Source organism: Pituophis catenifer, unplaced genomic scaffold, assembly GCF_029215685.1.
Source record: "Pituophis catenifer annectens isolate HBS135680 unplaced genomic scaffold, rPitCat1.0.hap2 SCAF_13, whole genome shotgun sequence".
Taxonomy (NCBI): Eukaryota; Metazoa; Chordata; class Lepidosauria; order Squamata; family Colubridae; genus Pituophis; species Pituophis catenifer.
In genome coordinates, this window is record NW_027256893.1 from 15,830,977 (window position 1) to 15,851,897 (window position 20,921).

Consider the following 20,921-nt stretch of genomic DNA (forward strand, 5'->3'; position numbering starts at 1 on the left):
AGAAAGAAAGAAAGAAAGAAAGAAAGAAAGAAAGAAAGAAAGAAAGAAAGAAGGGTGATCTTCAAATGTAGCTTGGAACAAGTGGGCATTCTTTTCAAAGACCCAATTTTCTTCTGAGGGTGATGGAGGACTGACTGGATCCCTGCTGGATTTTTGTCACACCCCTTCCAAACAAATGCACCAGGCAGTCACTGCAAGGTACATGCAGGGAGGTGAGAATCATGGCTGATTCCCTCCTTCTTCCTTCTCCCCTTCGGCTCTAAGCAAAGGGCAAAGCACTCGTTGGGACCCCATTTGCCCCTCCCCCCACCCCTCCGGCCTAGTTTGAGCATTCAGCCATGCTGGGAATCGGGAAGAAACAGATGTCCAGGAAAGAGCACAGCTCATTCTCCGCCTGTTCTGCCTGGATGGTTTAAGGACAAAAATACGACGTGGTGAAGCAAAGCGTATCCAGCCAGATGTCTGGAAGGGACTCCGAGTAACGCTGGCATCTGCCGGTGGTTTCTTTTACAGCTTAAATCTTTTGTTTTAGCACCTGCGTTTTCCACCACCTCAGCATAAGTTCCTGTGGTGGTGGATCTCAATACCTTGACCCGTACCAATTGGGCTTCCGACACGGACACAGCACGGAAACGGCATCGGTCGCTCTGGTGAATGATCTCTGGTGGGCTCGGGATGGTGGTTGTTCCTCCATCCTGGTCCTACTTGACCTCTCAGCGGCTTTTGATACCATCGACCATGGTATCCTACTGCAGCGACTTGTGGGGTTGGGGGTGGGAGGAACTGTCTTACGGTGGTTCTCCTCCTACCTCTCGGGTCGCTTTCAGTTTGTATGGGCGGGAGGGCAGAGATCCACCCCGAGGCCCCTAAATTGTGAGGTGCCTCAGGGGTCGGTTCTCTCCCCACTACTCTTTAACATCTATATGAAGCCACTGGGTGAGATCATTCGTGGCTTTGGGGTGAGATATCATCAATATGCTGATGATACCCAATTATACATCTCCACCCCAGACCACCCCAGAGATGCCCTTTCTGTGATGTCCCGTTGCCTGGAGGTGATACGGACCTGGATGGGCAGAAACAGACTCAAACTCAATCCCTCCAAGACTGAGTGGCTGTGGATGCCGGCATCTCGGGTTTCAGAAGCCCCGTCACTTTTGATAGATGGGGAAAATCTTGCCCCCGTTGATAGAGCTTGCAACTTGGGTGTCCTCCTGGATGCTCGGCTGTCCCTAGAAGACCATCTAATGGCCGTGACCAGGGGGGCCTTCGCACAGGTTCGCCTGGTGCGCCAGTTGCGCCCTTTCCTGGACCGAGATGACCTTCACACAGTCACTCATGCCCTGGTTACTTCCCGCTTGGATTACTGCAATTCCCTCCACATGGGCCTGCCCCTGAGATGCACCCGGAGACTCCAGCTGATCCAGAATGCAGCCGCATGGGTTGTTACGGGAGCCCCTCGTTACTCCCATATAACACCCCTCCTGCGTGAGCTGCACTGGTTACCAGTGGCTCTCCGGGTCCGCTTCAAGGTGCTAGTCCTCACCTATAAGGCCCTACATGACTTAGGTCCGGGATATTTGTAGGACCTTCTCCTGCCTGCCTCCCACCGTCCTGTTCGCTCACACAGGGCTGCTCTCCTCAGGGTTCCGACAGCGAGCCAATGTCGCCTTGCTGTGCCCAGGGGTAGGGCGTTCTCTGTGGGTGCTCCCCCCCTCTGGAATGAATTACCTACTGAGCTCCGGACGGCTCCTGATCTCCGCTCCTTCCGTCGGGACCTGAAGATTTGGCTGTTCAAACAAATAGGCTGACTCTGATTCCGGGTTTTATTATTTACTATTAATTAGTTATTTGGTTTAAAATGGGATTTTATTGTACTTGTTTCTTAACTGTGTTCGCTGCCTTGAGTCCTTCGGGAGAATGGCGGCATATAAATACATGTAATAAATAAATAAATAAATCTCATCCCCCCTGAAGGAGAATATTTGTATCTATGCCCAGTTCCTGAACGGTTGGCAGAAACTGGGCATGGCTAGTCTAGTGAAGAGAAGGACCAGGGGAGACGTGATTGTCCAATGTATGAGGGGCTGCCACAGAAAAGAAGGGGCCAAGCTATTTTCCAAAGCACCCGAAGGCCAGACAAGGAAGAATGGATAGAAACTGAACAAGGAGAGATTCAACCTGGAAATAAGGAGATTTTTTTTCTGACAGGGAGAACAATCCACCCATGGAACAGAAGTTGCCTTCAGAGGTTGGGGGAGCTTCATCACTGGAGGCTTTCAAGAAGAGATTGGACTGCCATTCGTCAGAAATGGTGTAGGGCAGGTGTCAGCAACCTGTGGCTCCGGAGCCGCATGCGGCTCTTTGGCTCTCCCTCTGCTGTGGCTCCATGTCAAATGATCCCACCACTAGTTGGCCCCGCCCCTCTCCCTCCCCTCCCAGTCACTCCTTGCCTGGCCTGAGAAGGTAAGGGAGACAGTGGGGGATGGAGAAGCAGCCAGGGCAGAGACAGAGAGATACAGAGAGAGGGGGAGAGAGAGAGACATAGAGAGATACAGAGAGAGGGGGGAGGGAGGGAGGGAGGGAGGGAGGGAGGGAGGGAGGCAGGGAGAGAGAGAGATATGTCAAAAGGGTTTTTTGATTCCCGGTGTTTTTTAACAACTGGTTCTCTGTCCTAATGACTGGCTGGGTAGGCGTGGCTATGGGGGAGTCATGTGACTGGTGGAAGTGAGTGACGTTGAGTTGGCCACGCCCACCCGAGTTTTGTGGCTCCCGGTGTTTCCTTTTCTGTAGGAAATGGGTCCAAACGGCTTCTTGAGTGTTTAAGGTTGCAGACCCCTGGTGTAGGGTCTCCTGCTTGGACAGCGAGGTTGGACTAGATGACCTACAAGATCCCTTCCAATGCTGTTAATCTTCATTTACCCAAACTAGATAACATCATCGGTGCAGGTCGGCAAGAAAACAAGCAAGCTCAGAGAGCAACCAAGGAGCCATCTCTCCTATCTCTCTTTTCAAGAGCAGGGCTTCTCGTTTCTGCTCCGGCTTGTTCGAAACGGCTGCTGCCAAGCTCGTATTTTCTCTTGGAGTCGCTGAAGCCAAAGCCGATCCAATTTGCTTGGCATTGCAGACCCCGAGTGGGGCAGATCCATTTCCCCCTTGCAGGAACTCTGGCCTCATCCTGCCTTGCAATGTCGGTGCTGCAGCTAGCCACGAACCTTTCCCTTCGCCCCATCCCATAAAAATACGTGTCATCTTGCAGGGCTCGCTGCCATCAGAGGTGATTTCACCTAATCCAGCTGTCATAGCAACATGTAATTATGATCTGGAAAAGAAATGAAAACTCCCTCTTTCCAAAATCACCTTAAGCTAACATTTCTATGGCATAACTCAATTCTTACAAATCAATTTTATAACTCCCTTTACTGCCTCCCCTGATAGGGAAGTGTTTTTGGTTTTTTTAGCTATCATGCAATACCCCAGGGAAAGTCACAAAAATGCGTATTGTGAAAGGCAGAGAGAATGTGTTGCGACCAGCAACTCGGTCGTTAAATGAAGCAGTCGCTAAGAGAAGCATTACACACCCTTTGATGATCTTAACATCAGCTCTCCTTCTCCTTACAGACCTGTGAAAATTGCAATGCGAGAACCGGTTGGAAAGATACAATTTCATCTCCACCTTCGCCGCGGTCGCTAAACGAGGACTACCTGGGCTTCCCTTTTGAGTAGAGCAGGGAGAGGAGGTTTTGTTACTTCGCAAGCCAGTGGTAAAGCAGGAAAAAACCAGATTGAAATGTAGTTTTGGCTTTAGAAGGGAAATTTCGACCTGAAGTTACTTCACAAACATTAATGCATTTTTCACGACTTAAGCTGAAAAGTATGAGCTCTAACATTCTTTCGGGCAGGGCTGAAATTGAAGACCTGGATTTCTGAGGTTGACCCTCCCCTCTCCTGGACTAGAAGTCTAATATTTTTTCTCTTATTGCACCAGAGGTCAAAAAAAAAAAATTCCATTTTTTTCCACCAGTGAAGCTGGGAGTTCATGAAACAGATGTAACTTGAAAAATCCCAGATGTTAAAATGATGGTAAAAAAATCAGTCAGGTTTCAATTATATTTTAACCAATTAGGCTTTGCATGACCAAACCCATCTCCTTGCTTATTTGCCGTATTTTTCAGAGTATAAGACGCACCGGAGTATAAGAGTACAGCTTAGTTTTTGGGGAGGAAAATAGGGGAAAAAAATCTGCCTACCAGGTATTCATCTGGCTAGCGTCCTTAGTCTGGTCAGCTTCAGCACATTAGTTTGTTAGTTTTTTATCCCCTACTTGGAGATAAAAAAAGCAGCTTCTAAGGCACAGCTGAGAAGAAGCAGCAATGAGAAAAGCAGGCAAAGCACAGGGAGATCGTTTCACTCGGCTAGCACCTAGTTAGGGCTGGAAAAAAAGCTTCTAAAGAACAGCTGAGAGTCTGAGCAAAGCATGGAGTTTGCTTCACTCGCCAGTGCCTCCTTAAAGCATAGCGGAGAGTCGAGGGAGCAGGCAAAACTGGGAAGATCTCTTCCCTCGCTTGTGCCTTGTTAGCACCCCGCTAGGGCTGAAAAAAAGCTTTGAAAAAGCTACATTCGGAGTATAAGACACACCCAAATTTTCAGCCTCTTTTAGGGGCGGGGGAAAGTGCGTCTTATACTCTGAAAAATACGGTATATTGCATGTACAATGCAGAACACGGGGGTTGGGTGATAAACATGCAATTTTGATGCCCATTTTGAATGGATTGGACTTTCCTGCAGACCTAGTCTGGAGCAGTTATGTCTTTTCCAATGGTTCTGAATTTGTGGGATGCTTTTAGTATTTTCTTTTGCTGACGTCAAATCCTGGCCATAGGTTCACTAGCATCCCGTCCCCTATCAGATAGCAATAGCACTTAGACTTATGTACCGCTACACAGTGCTTTACAGCCCTCTCGAAGCGGTTTACAGAGTCAGTATATTTCCCCCCAACAATCTGGATCCCCGTTTTACCCACCTCAGAAGGATGGAAGACTGAATCAACCTTGAACCCATCAGGATCGAACTCTTGGCAGTGGGCAGAGTTAGCCTGTAATACTGCATTCTAACTATTGCACCACCAAGGGAGGGAGGGAGGGAGGGAAGGAGAGAGGGAGGGAAGGAAGGAAGGAAGGAAGGAAGGAAGGAAGGAAGGAAGGAAGGAAGGAAAGAAGAGCAATAGCACTTAGACTTATATACCGCTTTACAGTGCTTTACAGCCCTCTCTAAGCAGTTTACAGAGTCAGCCTCTTGCCCCCAACGATCTGGGTCCTCATTTTACCCACCTCAGAAGGATGGAAGGCTGAGTCAACCTTGAGCCTGGTGAGAATCGAACTGACGAACTGCTGGCATCCAGCAGTCAGCAGAAGTAGCCTGCAGTTCTGCACTCTAACCACTGCGCCACCGCAGCTCTTTTTATCTCGTTTTGATCTTAATGTTGTATGGGTGGTTGGGAAAGTCTATGGCGATCCTTGGTTATCCAAGTCAGGGTTGTCCCAAAGGTGCTTTTTCAAAAGGCAACTGGGCTTTGATTTTCCTTGAAGACATTTTGCTTCTCATCCAAGAAGCTTCTTCAGTTCTGACTGAATGGTGGAGGATGGAAGGGTGGTTGGGAAGCTTATGAAACCATTTATCAAGTGGTGTGGGGGGTGTCGATATATGGGAGTCACTCAACCATAGAATATCCAGGTACATGGCTGAAGACTGAACGTATAGGGTATGAGGCACAGGTAACACCCCGAGATGGAAGTTTTGGGGGGTTTGATGAATAGATGCCCAACACCAGGACTCAAGATACTCAAGATCTTCACCCCATTGGATCCTTTGATTAAGGAGTTGCCTGGTTCTGAACGAGTTAGTTCTTGAGGTTGTGGGCTTCCACAAATCTGGATGCGAACATCTAACCATCTTACTTTCCTCCCTGCGGCCTTGTCCTCTTTCTGACCAATGACCCAGAAGAGACCTGGAACTTGGTGACATTAATTTGGACTTCACTGCTTCAGTGGGTCAAATCCAGGAACTCACAGTGCCTTCATTTAGCATTTGGCATGCATTCAATTGATCATAATTAAATTGCTCCCTTCTTCCCAGTTCCGTAGAGTTGTCACTTGGGTTTGTCCCTACTAGTTTGTGTGCAGACTTTCTACATCAAGCCATTGGCTTGAGAGAAGGGTAGAAGTCTGTTGGCAACTGATAACAAATCTCTTAAGTTGCTGCTTTGGTAACTCACCGTTGCTAGAGCTTTAAATGTCAGATAATTGTGTTGTTTATCACGCTGTGTTCTTTTCTATGAAAGCTGCAACTTGTGACTGTGGACTAGTGCCCTGGCCCGTGTACAATTTACAAATGATTGGAAATAGAAGGTCAAATCCAGTGTCTTTGGAAAAGGATAAATTTTGATTTCAAGTTGCATTATCTATTTGATTTTGGGGGATTATAACTTTTGGGGAAAGGTAGTTTGAACTGCTGGGCTGCCTATTCCACCAGCGTAGGTGTCAGCAACCTGTGGCTCCGGAGCCCCATGTGGCTCTTTGGGCCCTCTGCTGTGACTCCATGTCAAGTGATCCCACCACTGGATGGCCCCACCCCTCTCCCTCCTTGCCTGGCCTGAGAAGATAAGGGCGACGGCGGGAGATGGAGAAGTGGCCAGGGCAGAGACAGAGAGATACAGAGAGAGGGGGAGAGAGAGAGAGATGTCAAAAGAGTTTTTTGATTCCTGGTGTTTTTTAACAACCGGTTTTTTGTCCTAATGACTGGCTGGGTAGTCGCGGCTAGGGGGATCATGTGACTGGTGGAAGTGAGTGACATCGAGTTGGCCACACCCACCCAGGTTTTGTGGCTCCCGGTGTCAGCCTCTGGAGGTTCCAAAGTCCACACATCATTCCCCGATGGCCCTGGCCCCATCTCTGCCTCCCTCATCTAGCTCTTCCCCAACCTCCAGGACTGGCCCATGTTCTTCCTCAGCCTCATCTCTGTCCAACTCCGCAGCTTCACAGGCTGCGGACGGACCACAACAGATGGCCCTCAAGAAAAGGTCTGTAGAAAGTCAAAATGCTCTTAGAAGATATGCTCATTGTGATCTGTGCTCCTGGAGAACATCTCCTCTTTAGAAGTATGTTTATTACAGCCAAAGTTCCCAGCATTAAGGCTTCTTCCACTTGCACAGAGCACGATTTCCATGCTTTATGAACACTGTGTGACTGATACAATTGGCATGGGTGAGAGCTTTAACATTGCTTCTCTTCCTATATTTAGATACAGGCTCCTGTCCCAATAGCAATAGCACTTAGACTTATGTACCGCTTCGATCTAGGACTTCTTTCTTTGTTGTTTTTGCGGTCCATGGGATACGTAATCGTCACCTCCAGCATCCCAGTTCAAAGGCATCCACCCTTCTCCCTCCTATCTGCCTTTTTCAAAGTCCAAGTTTTGCAGCCATAAATTGCAGTTGGAAAAAAAATTTTGCATTACATCCAAAACCACTTATCTTTCCTGGACTTCAAAGACTAGTTATAAATCCCTTCTTTCAGCACTATTGTAACTTTGAACAGTCACTAAACGCAGGTCATGCCTGCGTTATAAAAACAATAGCATTGAATGATATTTATGTAATTCCTACAGATTACCGCTGGTAATTTCATTGATTTTTCATCTTCATGGAAACGCTTTGGGAGATTTTCAAATATATTTCGTACCCGTGGAAATCTTCAAGTCCATTTAAATGTGCCTGTTGTAAGGGGGTCCATTTGTGGTTACACAAAGAAAAAACATTTTTACACAATTTTTGGATAATTTGATCCAGGTTTGGGAAGTGCTGTGCCAGGACAACAAGAACCACCAGAATTTATCGAATTAGATCACCGGGTAGTTTTTAATTCCCTTGACTCGCTAACTAAAATTGCTCTTTGGACCAAAGAATCAGAAGTTTAGCTTCTGGGAGGAGAAAGAATTGACAAAGTTGACCTTGTTAAAGATTGATTTTGTTTTATAGGCTGCTCTGAATACGGTCACTGCCTGCCTCGCCCGGGAACTGAAAAAAGATGGAATTTTATGCCCTTTGATCCACCTTGGCTGGGTGAAAACTGACATGGTAACCATGAAGGTACAGTGAAGTCACCATTCAGAAACAGTTGCAGGAGAGAAATAATCATCTACAATGCAATTAAGGATTCTTGTTGCAGAGTGTCATAAATGCAGGGATTATAGCTGAAGGACAATAAGATTGTGCAACTTAGTCAGGCTAAATAGATAAAATAATCAATCACAACAGGTGGAGGCTCAATTTGTAGACTCTACCTCTATATAAAATGTTTCTACTTGAAGAAATAAACTGGCATAACCTGGAGAAAGTTTCTGTCTTCAGGACTGTGAAAGGTTGCTCATCCAGAGTTAGACGTATAGAATAACAGAGTTGGAAGGGACTTTGGAGGTCTTCAGTTCAACCCCCTCCTCAGGCAGGAAACCCTATACCAGAGATGGCTAACCTTTTTGCCATTGCATGCCAGGAGGAGGGGGCGCAGGAGGGGCTTGTGCACGCGTGCCCACAGCCATAATTCTATATGCCCCAACCCCGTGTATTTGCATGTGCCCCCCCCTCCCAGCTCCTGGCATGCGATGGCCTGGTAGGCCCGTTTTTCCTTCTCACTTGGCTCCAGGGCCCCTCTAGGAGTCTGGGGAGGTCGAAAACGGCCTTTTCCCCCCCTGGAGGTCCTCTGGAGGCTGAAAAACGCCCCCTTTAACAACTTCCGGTGGGACCGGAAGTTGTCAAACGGGGCGTTTTCGGCCTCCAGAGGACCTCCGGGGGGGTGGGGATTTTTTTTTCATTTCTATCTATCTATGAATGGAAGAAACAGGTGATATATTGAACTATGAAACATGTCATGTTAGACCGGCGGTCCTGTGGAAGAGATCCGAAAAAGAAGGTTAAGGCATTTCTAACGGTTTTTATTGCAGCCTTTGGAAATTGAAATTCTTTATCATATTTTATTTTAAAAATATTTTGAATCTATTCCCTCACTGCCATACATCTATAGACCGTAAATATTTGGTCACACATCGATGTTTTAATGTTTAAAGTCTTAAAATGTGACTGCCTGCCTGACTTAACAGTTGAACAGCAAGTAGTTTAAGCAGCAGGGGTCATGTATGGAGAGTGAAACAATGACTTATTTCTTTAGATTGGTGCTTCACAAAAGAAAATGAAGATAAGTCCAATAATAATAATAACTTGATATGCAATAAAATAACAAATCCAGTCTAAACATCTGGCTGACTGTAGAACCAACCACAATAATAATAACAGCTTACACCCTGCAATAACAATACTTTTAACACCATCAAATAACATGGGCCAGTCCTGGAGCCTGGGTAAGGCCTGGACGAGGGCTCTGCATCGGAGGCAGAGATAGGGCCAGGGCCATCTGGGAGTGATGCGCGGACTCCAGAGCCTCTAGAGTCAGACAGCAGAGAGGCAGAGGAACAGGATGATCCTGTTCCTATTACGCACATGCACAGAGCTGCCAGAAGGCATGAACAGTTAAAACAAAAGGGACAACTCGGGAGTAAGGCCAGGAGAAGATTGGCCCCTCCCATAAGGCTTAAAAGAGGAGCAAAGGCACATGGCACTTTGCAGGAAGGCAACATTGTTAATTCTGCTCCCAGTCAGCATCTCTGTTTGATTCTGGAATCCGTGTGGCTTTGCCACGTACAGGTCTTTGGCAGAGTGTCAAGGGAGATAAAAGTTGGTGATTATCCCGAAGGACTTCTCCTGAAGGACGTTTTGCAACTAATTGGGACTCAGCTGTGAATGAACGTAATTCACAGCTGTTGCAATAAAAGAGGTTTTTGGGACTACTCGTGTGTTTTAATGACTCAGGAAGCCTAGGTCACAACAGATTCTTAGAACTCAATTGGTAGATAAAATTGCCAAATCCACTCTAAACATCTGACTGGTTGGGTGACCAACCATGATTATAATAATAGTAACAATAGTAGGTGCATTGGGTTCAGTTCCAAAACACTTGGACACCACTTGAGTACCATCAGCATTGACAAAATCATCTGTCAATTGCAAAAGGCAGTTTCACTTGGAATAACTTACATCCCATGGCAATACCACTAACATCATCAAGCAACAGCATCGGCCTATCCCACGTCCATGAGAAAGGCTCAATAGGTGAACAAAAATGCCAAATCCAGTCTAAACATTTGGCAGATTATGCAACCAACCATAATAACAATATAACAACTAAGAGTCACAAAAAGAGCTGGAGAATACTTTAAGTTGCATGATTTCCAGCAGAGGTAAGTCATATTTATGGATGACAAATCCACAACTAATTTAGACTTGAAGTTGATTCCAGCCAAGGACTTTATCTACAATACAAACAAATTAAAAGTTGGAGGTCACTCCCTAGTGAAAGTTTCCATCTTGATTGGTTGGATGGTTGTTTGGTTGTTTGGATGGATGAATGGATGGATGGATGGATGGTTGGATGGTTGGATGGTTGGATGGTTGGATGGTTGGATGGTTGGATGGTTGGATGGTTGGTAGTTGGTTGGTTGGTTGGTTGGTTGGATGATTGGTTGGTTGGTTAGTTGGATGGATGGATGGATGAATGGTTGGATGGTTGGTAGTTGGTTGGTTGATTGTGTGGTTGGATGATTGGTTGGTTGGATGGATGGATGGTTGGATAGTTGGATGGTTGGATGGTTGGTAGTTGGTAGTTGGTTGGTTGGATGATTGGTTGGTTGGTTGGTTGGTTGGTTGGTTGGTTGGATGGATGGATGGTTGGTTGGATGGTTGGATGGTTGGATGGTTGGTAGTTGGTTGGTTGGTTGGTTGGATGATTGGTTGGTTGGTTGGATGGTTGGTTGGTTGGTTGGTTGGTAGTTGGTTGGTTGGTTGGTTGGATGATTGGTTGGTTGGTTGGATGGTTGGTTGGTTGGTTGGTTGGTTGGATGGATTAATGGTTGGATGGTTGGTAGTTGGTTGGTTGATTGTGTGGTTGGATGATTGGTTGGTTGGTTGGTTGGTTGGATGGATGGATGGATGGTTGGATAGTTGGTTGGTTGGATGATTGGTTGGTTGGTTGGATGGATGGATGGTTGGATGGTTGGATGGTTGGTAGTTGGTTGGTTGGTTGGTTGATTTAATACTTTTCTAAACCATCAAAATCAGAACTACCCTGGTAACTTACAGCAAATGAAATATAAACCATTCATGATACAAACACTAAAAACACAACAGCGATACAAAAATACAATTAAAAAAAGACATCTTTTTTTTTTCTTGGTGGAAAGAACAAGCCCATCTCACCAAGGGAGTGTGTTGCCTTCCCAGTCGAGAAAGGCCCCATTGGAGGCTGATGATAAATTAGCAAGCACATTGAGGATGCCTTGCACACTGTTCTGCACAGTAACAGGAGCCTGAGAGAGAAAGAGAAGCAGGGTTACTATCCTCAAGGAAGAAAATTTGAGCCCTGTACCCTCACCCATTCATTCTCCCTCTCTGGCTAAAATAACAGGAACAAAAGAGTAGCTGCTACAACCACTGTATAGCATAGCATCATGTTTCCAAACCTTGGCCACTTTTAGATGCATGGACTTCAAGTCCCAGAATTCTCCAGCCTAACTCAGAGCTGGCCCAGGGTTCAGATGTAATACTGATGGTATCTGACCCCAAACTGATGGATGACCTCATTTAACATGATAGATGACCTCACCTTACATGTAGATGTCACCAGCACCGAAGAAGAACCATCACAAAATGGTGCCACCACTCCCAGCCCCTGAAGTTGATTCAAAAGGATTTTATGGTCCACAGTATGAAAAGCTACTGAAGATCAAAGAGCAGTGAGACGGATACGTTATCCCATCTCAGCTCCAACATGGGACCACTGTTGTCTCTGTAGTAAACCCTGGCTCTCCCTCTTACATCCTTTGTGGTACCTGCTCCGTTCCCATGTCTGTTTTCACCCAGCCGGGATGGATTACAGTACACAAGATCCCTTCCTCTTTCAGTTCCAAAGCGAAGCAGACCGTCACCATGTTCAAAGCAGCCTGCAAAGAAAATTAAACTCCTAAGATCAGGTCCTCATCCTTTTCTTTCTTCTCTGCTCTGATGCCTGACCCAATCACACAACCCCCTGCTATCAAAGCATTGGCATGATTGATGGCAAGAAGGGCGGGTTTTACCCCTTTCAAATATTCTGGAATATGATTCCCTAACCTCTGGCTGCATTGGAACTGTAATCTCAAAGGACTAAAAGGGCTTAAAAGGTGAAAGGATTAAAGGGTGCAGATCAGCGGTGAAATCCGGCCGGATCTATCCGGCTCGCGTAAACCGGTAGCGCCGCGAGTGAGAGGCTCCACCCACCCGCTGGGAGGTCATTACGTCCCTTTTTTTTTTTACTCTCTGTGCATGTGCAGGAGAGGCACGCGCTCCTGTTCCTGAACCAGTAGCGAAGGAAAGTGGATTTCACTGCTGGTGCAGATGTGAAAGGCCTAAAGGAGAGAAGGCAAAGACTTAAGCAACAGAGAACCAGGGTAATCAGTAGCAGAACCCCCAAAAAACAGCACGATGTCTACGCAAACAAAAGTCTGCCCCTTTTTTAGATGTGTCACATCTACAACACATTTTTAAGAAGGGTGGCCAATGATTGTAAGTGAATAGAATAGAATAGAATAGAATAGAATAGAATAGAATAGAATAGAATAGAATAGAATAGAATAGAATAGAATAGAATAGAATAACAGAGTTGGAAGGGACCTTTGAGGTCTTCTAGTCCAACCCCATCTTAGGCAGGAAACCCTACACCACTTCAGACAAATGGTTATCCAACTTAAAAACTTAAAAACTTCCAGTGTTGGAGCATTCACAACTTCTGGAGGCAGGTTGTTCCACTGATTAATTGTTCTAACTGTCAGGGAATTTCCCCTTAGTTCTAAGTTGCTTCTCTCCTTGATGAGTTTCCACCCATTGCTTCTTGTCCTGCCCTCAGGTGCTTTGGAGAATAGCTTGACTCCCTCTTCTTTGTGGCAGCCCCTGAGATATTGGAACACTGCTATTATGTCTCCCCTGGTCCTTCTTTTCATCACGCTAGACATATCCAGTTCCTGTAACCGTTCTTCATATGTTTTAGCCTCCAGTCCCCTAATCATCTTTGTTGCTCTGAATGGGCACCATCTGAATAATTCCCAGTCAGATCCAAGGAAGACGGGTGGGATATAAATTGAATGAATGAATGAATGAATGAATGAATGAATGAATGAATGAAATGTCCCTAAGAGCAGACAAGATCTGATAAACTGGACACATAGACATGTTCTGCTATCTCACCAGCTAATTCTTCTGAATGAAAGGAATAATGTGTCCCTCCAAGGAAAACCTACCTTGCTTGCACGATAAGGGTACATCGGTCCCTTCATAACTTCAAAGCCCCGTTCAATGGAGGCCAACTTGGAGGTTATATTGATGATGGCTGCCCTCTGGCAACTCATCTCCTTTATGGCTGTCTCTCGAGCTGCTTTCTTCAGCAGAGGCAGAAATTCCTGAAGGAAACGAGATACGTTAAGTTGTGAAATAAGGCCACGATGACCCAGGAACTGTATGACTAGTATCAGAATCATTTACTTATCTTTTTATAAATTACCTTGAAACTCAACATTAAGAAAACTAAGATAATTGCATCCGGCCCTCTCAATTCCTGGCAAATAGATGGGGAAGAAATGGAGGTAATGACAGATTTTATTTTCCTGGGCTCCAAGATCACCGTAGACGGGGACTGCAGCCAAGAAATTAAAAGACGCTTGTTCCTGGGGAGGAAAGCTATGGCAAATCTAGACAGCATTCTAAAAAGCAGAGACATCACCCTGCCAACAAAAGTGCATATAGTCAAGGCTATGGTTTTCCCAGTTGCAATGTATGGCTGTGAAAGTTGGAACATTAGGAAGGCTGAGCACCAAAGAATTGAGGCCTTTGAACTATGGTGCTGGAGAAGACTCCTGCAAGTCCCTTGGACTGCAAGGCGATCAAACAGGTCAGTCCTAGAGGAGATCAACCCTGACTGCTCTTGAGAAGGCCAGATCCTGAAGATGAAGCTCAAATACTTTGGCCACCTAATGAGAAGGAAGGACTCACTGGAGAAGAGCCTAATGTTGGGAAAGATTGAGGGCAAAAGAAGAAGGGGACGACAGAGAATGAGGTGGCTGGATGGAGTCACTGAAGCAGTCGGCGTGAGTTTAAATGGACTCCAGAGGATGGTAGAGGACAGGAAGGCCTGGAGGAATGTTGTCCATGGGGTTGCAATGGGTCAGACACAACTTCGCAACTAACAACAACAAAGATATTACCCATTATTTTTGTTGACTAAGGCTACCTTTGCTTCCGATTTTCTTTGGTCTTAGCAGACCCATTCCTTCTTATTATTCTCTTTCACAACTCTTTAGTCACACTTCCATCTCACGTCCAATTCAAAGTCCCAACAATCTTTACACATTTCTCTGATCACTGAACCGACTTCAGTTTTAACTTTAACTTCTACGTGTTAATAACACTTTACAATGGAATAGAATGGAATGGAATTCTTTATTGGCTGAGTATGATTGGACAGTCATAGATCATAAGATTTATCATAGAATATGATAATATTATAGGACATGATAGATAAAGTTAGAATAACAGTTGGAAGGGACCTTTGAGGTCTTCTAGTCCAACCCCCTGCTTAGGCAGGAAACCCTACACCACTTCAGACAAATGCTTATCCAACATCTTCTAAAATCTTTCAGTGTTGGAGCATTCACAACTTCTGGAGTCGAGTTGTTCCACTGATTAATTGTTCTAACTGTCAGGGAATTTCTCCTTAGTTCTAGGTTGCTTCTCTCCTAGATTAGTTTCCACCCATTGCTTCTTGTCCTGCCCTCAGGTGCTTTGGAGAATGGGTTGACTCCCTCTTCTTTGTGGCAGCCCCTCAGATATTGGAACACTGTTATCACGTCTCCCCTAGTCCTTCTTTTCATTAAACTAGACATACCCAGTTCCTGCAACCATGATAGGATGGGAATCAGTAGTCTATCCGGCATTGTTAAATAATTCCAGCCACCTGCGTGGTCAGTGGTAATAAATATTGGGAGCTGTGGTCCAACACCTCTTAGAGGGCCATAGCTTCTCCACTGTTGGTTTAGTCTACCGTATTTCATAATACACAAGACCAAATCATCATTCTCCTGTTTCTTTCCCAGAAAGAAGACAATGATTCTCTTACCTTAACCACAAGGATGGGCCCTACCACATTGGTATTGAAAGCAGACAGCATCTCTTGCTGCTCCACAGTTTCCAGAGTGGCATAGGAGTTCACACCGGCATTATTGATCAGAAGATTTAAGCCTTTACCGTGTAGAAGAGACTCAACCTCCAAAGCAGCTGCTTTCACACTGGACTGATCCTCCACCTCTTCCATGGACATATGAAAAAAACGAGATCCTTATCAGGGAAGCCAAAAGCTGATGTGGGGCCTAGAGCAGGGGTCTCCAACCTTGGCCCCTTTACAATTTGTGGACTTCAACTCTCAGAGCTCCTGGCTGAGGAATTCATGGGGATGGGGAATCCATACTGGCTGAGGAATTCTGGGAATTGAAGTCCACAAATCATAAAGTAGCCAAGGTTGTGTTCTGCCCTAGCTATGGACCCCAAAGAACGCAGCACACACAAATTCTGTACAAAACTTAATTTATTGAAATAACTTGGTCTTTTTTAAACAAAGGCTGTTAATAAACTTTCTTAAGAAACCTACAAGAAACCAAAGATAAAGTAATCACAATCTTACTATGGTTGGCAGGAAGCCCAGAAGCAATTTGCAGAGAATCCAGACACGAAGGAAAGTGAACTAAAGTTGTTCCCTACAAATTGTTTCAGTCGGCGTTCCTCCTTAAATAGGCTAAGGGAGTGGCCAATTAGCCCCAAGCCTTACTCTCGAGGAGACCTCCTCCTGAGGAGCCACTCCTGCCTTTTGGCAGCTCTGCGTGCCCGTGCATCGAGAAGAGGCTCCTCCTCTTCGTCCTCTTCACTTAAAGGAGCTTCTGGAGGTTCTGAAGGCCCTGGCTGAATCCCCGCCTCTGGCACCACATCTTCTCCAGCCTCCTCATTGTCCGACTCGAGTGCCAGCTGCAAAGGCTGCTGGCGCAGCACCACAACAGCCTCCTCGTTGTCAGAATCAGCTACAATCCGCACAGGCCGCTGATGGGCCACAACAGGTTGGAAACCCCTGGCCTAGAGGATTGTGGGTCAGCAATTGGGAAGAACCAAATTTCAGTTGCCCTAGCTGGTGCCTACATGACACTTTGCATAGACAGTCCTTGACTTACAACTATTTGTTTAGTGGCCATTCAAAGTTACAACGGCACAGAAAAAAGTAACTTGGGACTTTTTTTTCATCCTTACGACCATTATAGCATCCCCATGGCCACATGATCGACGCTTCAGACGCTTGCCAACTGACTCATATTTATGACGGTTGCAATGTCCTGGGGTCATGTGTTCCCTTTTTGCAACCTTCTGACAAGCAAAGTCAATGGGAAAATCAGATTCACTTAACAACAGTGTTACTAATTTAACAACTGCAATTATTTCCTTAACAACAGTGTTAAGAAAGGTGCTAAAACGAGGCAAAACTCACTTAATGACTATCTTGCTTAGCAACAGAAATGTTGGGGTTAATGGCAGTAGTAAATCAAGCATTACCTGCACTGAGATACAAACGTTTTAAAGCTAAGATACACATACGGCACAGTCAAACTGTCCATAGTCCATGTAGATTTCCCAATGGATTTCTTTTTAAAAAAGACAGAGGTCAAATCGGAACAGAAAAGAAACAGGAAGCTCTCATACCCAGCTGGATGATGTGAATGTTGGAATGCTTGCTAGCGAGATCATTCAAGGTCTGGAATTAAAGAGAAGACGTCAAGAGAAGAGAAGAAGATCCGAGGAGCAATGGAAAACATTGGCTTCCTATCCTTAGGTCCTAAGGAACTTTCTCCCAAGCCATTCTAATTGCTCTTCGATCTCTTTTACTTAAACCGGACTGTATTTTTTTTTTTTTAAAAAAAAAAAATTCATGAAAAAAATTTCAGCAAAAACAATATAAATACTGAACTGAAGATAAAGAGGAATGGAGGTGGGGGGAAGTAATGAGAAAGGGAAAAAGAAATACAGTCACCAGAAGTCAAAAAGAAAGAAGAAAACATACCAAGAAGTGCCTTCCGATTTTAGCAGTTATACGCATATTTTTTTTAAATTTTACCTTCTCTAAGATTACATCGTAATTTCCTTCTTTCCATAATCTACCTTTTTCAGCCCTCAAGTCCATAAATCACCAGTTCATTTCTTTCTTTCCTTTTTTGGTTCAGCAAAACGTTTCAAAAAGTTGAAACTAGGGCTGTATTTCTGAAAATAATTCATTCTGGATTACTACTAGAGTTGTGGGGGGGGGGAGAGAATTATCTAGATTTTGTCTCTCTCTTCCTGTTCTATGTCTCATGTCAGTGAACGTGCATTGAGGTGATTTTAAAACAAGTCAAGACAAGCAGGCTTTGAAGAGTGGCAAAGCTTCTAATTTTGCTTTCGGGGTAATGTCGTCCTTCTAGTAGCCCGTGGCTGGCAGCTGTATGGGATTTCCTGTTTTTGTGGGCCTAGAGCTTCCTGGATCATATTTTCTCTCTGCAACCCATCATCTTAAGACAACAAAAGCAATGCTTCAAAAAAAAAAAATGACAACAAAATTATCTTGTCTTTCAATATCCAGTGAACATTTTTTTTTTACTCTGCCCAAGTGATCTTATTTCCTTGCAACATTGCCTCGTCTGTGTGACTCTTGACACTTCACCCCCATCTCACTTCTGAGTCACCAAGAAGTAATCCATTTTAGAGCTGTAGTTTAGTTAATTGTTTTTGTTATTTCAATCTCCTCTGGCAAGATGATGACATCTGTCCCACAGTAATTGCCGGCAAGATAGCGCTTCCCACGCCTTTTGGCTTACCTGTCGAATTCCCTCCGTAAGGAGGTTCACGCAAATATTATTGTTTCAGAGGCTAGGTGAATGCCTTTTTTCTTTTCTGCATTTTTAAGCAGTTTGCTTTTCTTTTCTTTTCTTTTCTTTTTTATTTTAAGCTTTATATCTTACTTCCTTGGAGTGAGAAGTATCTCTGTAGGATCTGCTATCCTCTGTAGCTTTAATCCTGCAGCAATATTAAGATAACTACAGACGATAGGGAAGCCACCTGTGTCACCTTCCTCAAAAACGGAAAGCAAAGCTGCTTAGATAGCAACAAGGTGCCTTCACCCTGCTCTTCAATCATGGTAACTTTCTACAAACCTTCCCTCCAGATCCGGTTGGGGTTCGGCAAGTTGCAAAGATGTGTTCTGGAGGCTCAGCCATCTTCACCAGTTGTTGGATCAGTTCAAGTCCGATTCCCCGATTGGAACCGGTCACCAATATGCTATGAGCTAACGGAGCCATCCTTTCACTGAACTCTTACTTTTTTGTACTGCCTGGACTTTGTTCAGTGGTTTAGTAATGATAGTGTTAGGACTCAGGAAAGAGGTGTGTCTCCTGACACAATCTCTTCATTTGCCTGGGGCTATGTCATGCAAATCTTTCCCTGGGAAGAGAAGGTCTTAAGGCATTGTTTTGGTGACAGCTCCTTGGATGGGTGTTTCAAGAGCACAGCGGGAAGAATTGCTAAGGAAAACAGGCCTTGCATGTTTTGAGCCAATCCTTGACACTTGACATGGTTGGGAAAAGCATCTCCAATGATCAGAAGAAATATAATACACCTGCTGTCTGCTACCCACCCAATTTGCACATTCTTTGTGATGCTTCTGAACCTTCCCTCTTAGGCCTAGATTCACACAAATGAATAACCCAAATAAATGAATCCACATACAGACGGGAAGTTGAACAAGTAGCCTTGTGGTGTAACCAGAACAATCTGGAACTGAAAACACTCAAACCCGTAGAAATGGTGGTAGACTTTAGAAGAAACCCTCCCATACTAACACCTTTTACAATACTAGACAACACAGTTGTCTACAGTATCAACAGTAGACGCCTTCAAATTTCTAGGTTCTATCATATCTCAAGACCTAAAATGGACACCTAACATCAAAAACGTCATCAAAAAAGCTCAACAAAGAATGTTCTTTCTGCGCCAACTCAGAAAGCTCAAACTGCCCAAGGAGCTGCTGATCCAGTTCTACAGACAAATTATTGAGTCTGTCATCTGCCACCTCTATAACTGTCTGGTTTGGCTCTGCAACCCAACAAGACAAACACAGACTTCAACAGATAATTAGAACTGCAGAAAAAACAATTGCTACCAACCTGCCTTCCATTGAGAACCTGTATACTGCACGAGTCAAAAAGATGGCTGTGAAACTATTTACAGACCCCTCGCATCCTGGACAGGGGTGAAATCTACTCACCTTCCTTACCAGTTCAGAAGCGCTCTAGGGGTAGGTTCTACTTACCTTTACTACCGGTTCGCAGTTATAACCAGTAAGTAATGACACCCGGGCGGCGATAGCTACCGGATTGCTGAACCACAGGAAAAAATCACTACTGGATCAGGTGATCCGGTCCAATCCAGGAGCATTTCACCCCTGAAAATTGTTTCAACTTCTACCCTCAAAATGTCGCTATAGAGCACTGCACACCAGGACAACTAGACACAAGAACATTTTTTTCCTGAACGCCATTACTCTGCTAAACAAATAATTCCCTCAACACTGTCAAACTATTCACATTAGGCTGCATTACTATTCCTATTAGTCTTCTCATTGTTCCTATCACCCATCTCTTCCCACTTATGACTGCATGACTGTAACTTTGTTGCTTGTATCCTTACGATTTATATTTATTGTTTCCTAGTATGATTTGATTGCTTACTTGTACCCTATGACTATCATTAAATGTTGTACCTTATGATTCCTAACGAATGTATCTTGTCTTTTTATGTACACTGAGAGCATATGCACCAAAGACAAATTCCTTGTGTGTCCAATGACACTTGGCCAATAAAGAATTGTATTGTATTGTATTGTATTGTATTGTATTGTATTGTATTGTATTGTATTGTATTGTATTGTATTGTATTGTATTGTATTGTATTGTATTGTATAACAACTGCCTTGTTGCCTCCCACATTTTTTTTGTGGTCTCCTTGGCTGCCTTCTTCAGGAGAGGCAGGAATTCCTAAAATACATATGAAACAATAGGCCAAAATGTTACATTTCTCTTCTTCCTAGGTCTCATTGAGATCCTTGTTTTATTCTCACTGGCATTTTTTATTTCCCACATCATGGCTTTTTTTTGGTGCCACCTCTGATCCCATTCGTTCATGGTTGACCTCCTTGGAGCCCAAGGGAGCTAATGACGGTAGACATTGTCACGTATAAATGCCCACACCACGAGGCAAAGACCTGTGAGGGTTAACTCCCACAGCCCCCTTCACCTCTTGACCCCTCCTCACCTTAACTCTGCCTCCAAGGTATATAAGCTCTAGCCATGCAGTCCGGAGGGCAGTTCCAGCTGACCACCTGTGATAGATAGACATATAAATAAATACTTGCTGATTCAATATCTACTTTGTGTGCTGGAGTTATTGGGCCAGATCCTTGAAAATAAGCAACAGACACGTTGACAACAACTGCCTTGTTTTCTTTTGTGGTCTCCTTGGCAGCCTTCTTCAGGAGAGGCAGGGATTCCTAAAATACATATGAAACAGAAGGCTGAAATCTTACATTTCTCTTCTTCCTGGATCTCCTTCAGATCCTTGTTTTATTCTCATTGGCTTTTTTTGTTGTCAGAGTATCTCAAAAGAG

General features: G+C 44.7%; 1 protein-coding gene across 1 annotated transcript; it reads right to left on the reverse strand.

The window, feature by feature from the left end:
• Positions 1-11,358: 11,358 nt before the first annotated feature.
• LOC139323431 (C-signal-like) lies at positions 11,359-18,562 on the reverse strand. Its single transcript, XM_070952772.1, has 6 exons — positions 18,415-18,562; positions 16,931-16,982; positions 15,309-15,496; positions 13,438-13,596; positions 11,995-12,105; positions 11,359-11,472 (listed from the first exon to the last, which is right to left on the reverse strand). The coding sequence occupies exons 1-6, from the start codon at positions 18,556-18,558 to the stop codon at positions 11,359-11,361; spliced, it is 768 nt and encodes a 255-aa protein (XP_070808873.1). The 5' UTR covers positions 18,559-18,562.
• Positions 18,563-20,921: the final 2,359 nt, after the last annotated feature.

Excerpts from the sequence above, each read along its gene's own strand:
- LOC139323431 (XM_070952772.1), bottom strand. The coding sequence starts at position 18,558 with ATGGCTCCGTTAGCTCATAGCATATTGGTGACCGGTTCCAATCGGGGA. Across the intron at positions 16,983-18,414 it reads CAACCGGATCTGGAGGGAAG|ACCTTGAATGATCTCGCTAG; the intron begins GTTTGTAGAAAG and ends CTTTAATTCCAG. Across the intron at positions 11,473-11,994 it reads CAGACATGGGAACGGAGCAG|GCTCCTGTTACTGTGCAGAA; the intron begins GTACCACAAAGG and ends TTTCTCTCTCAG.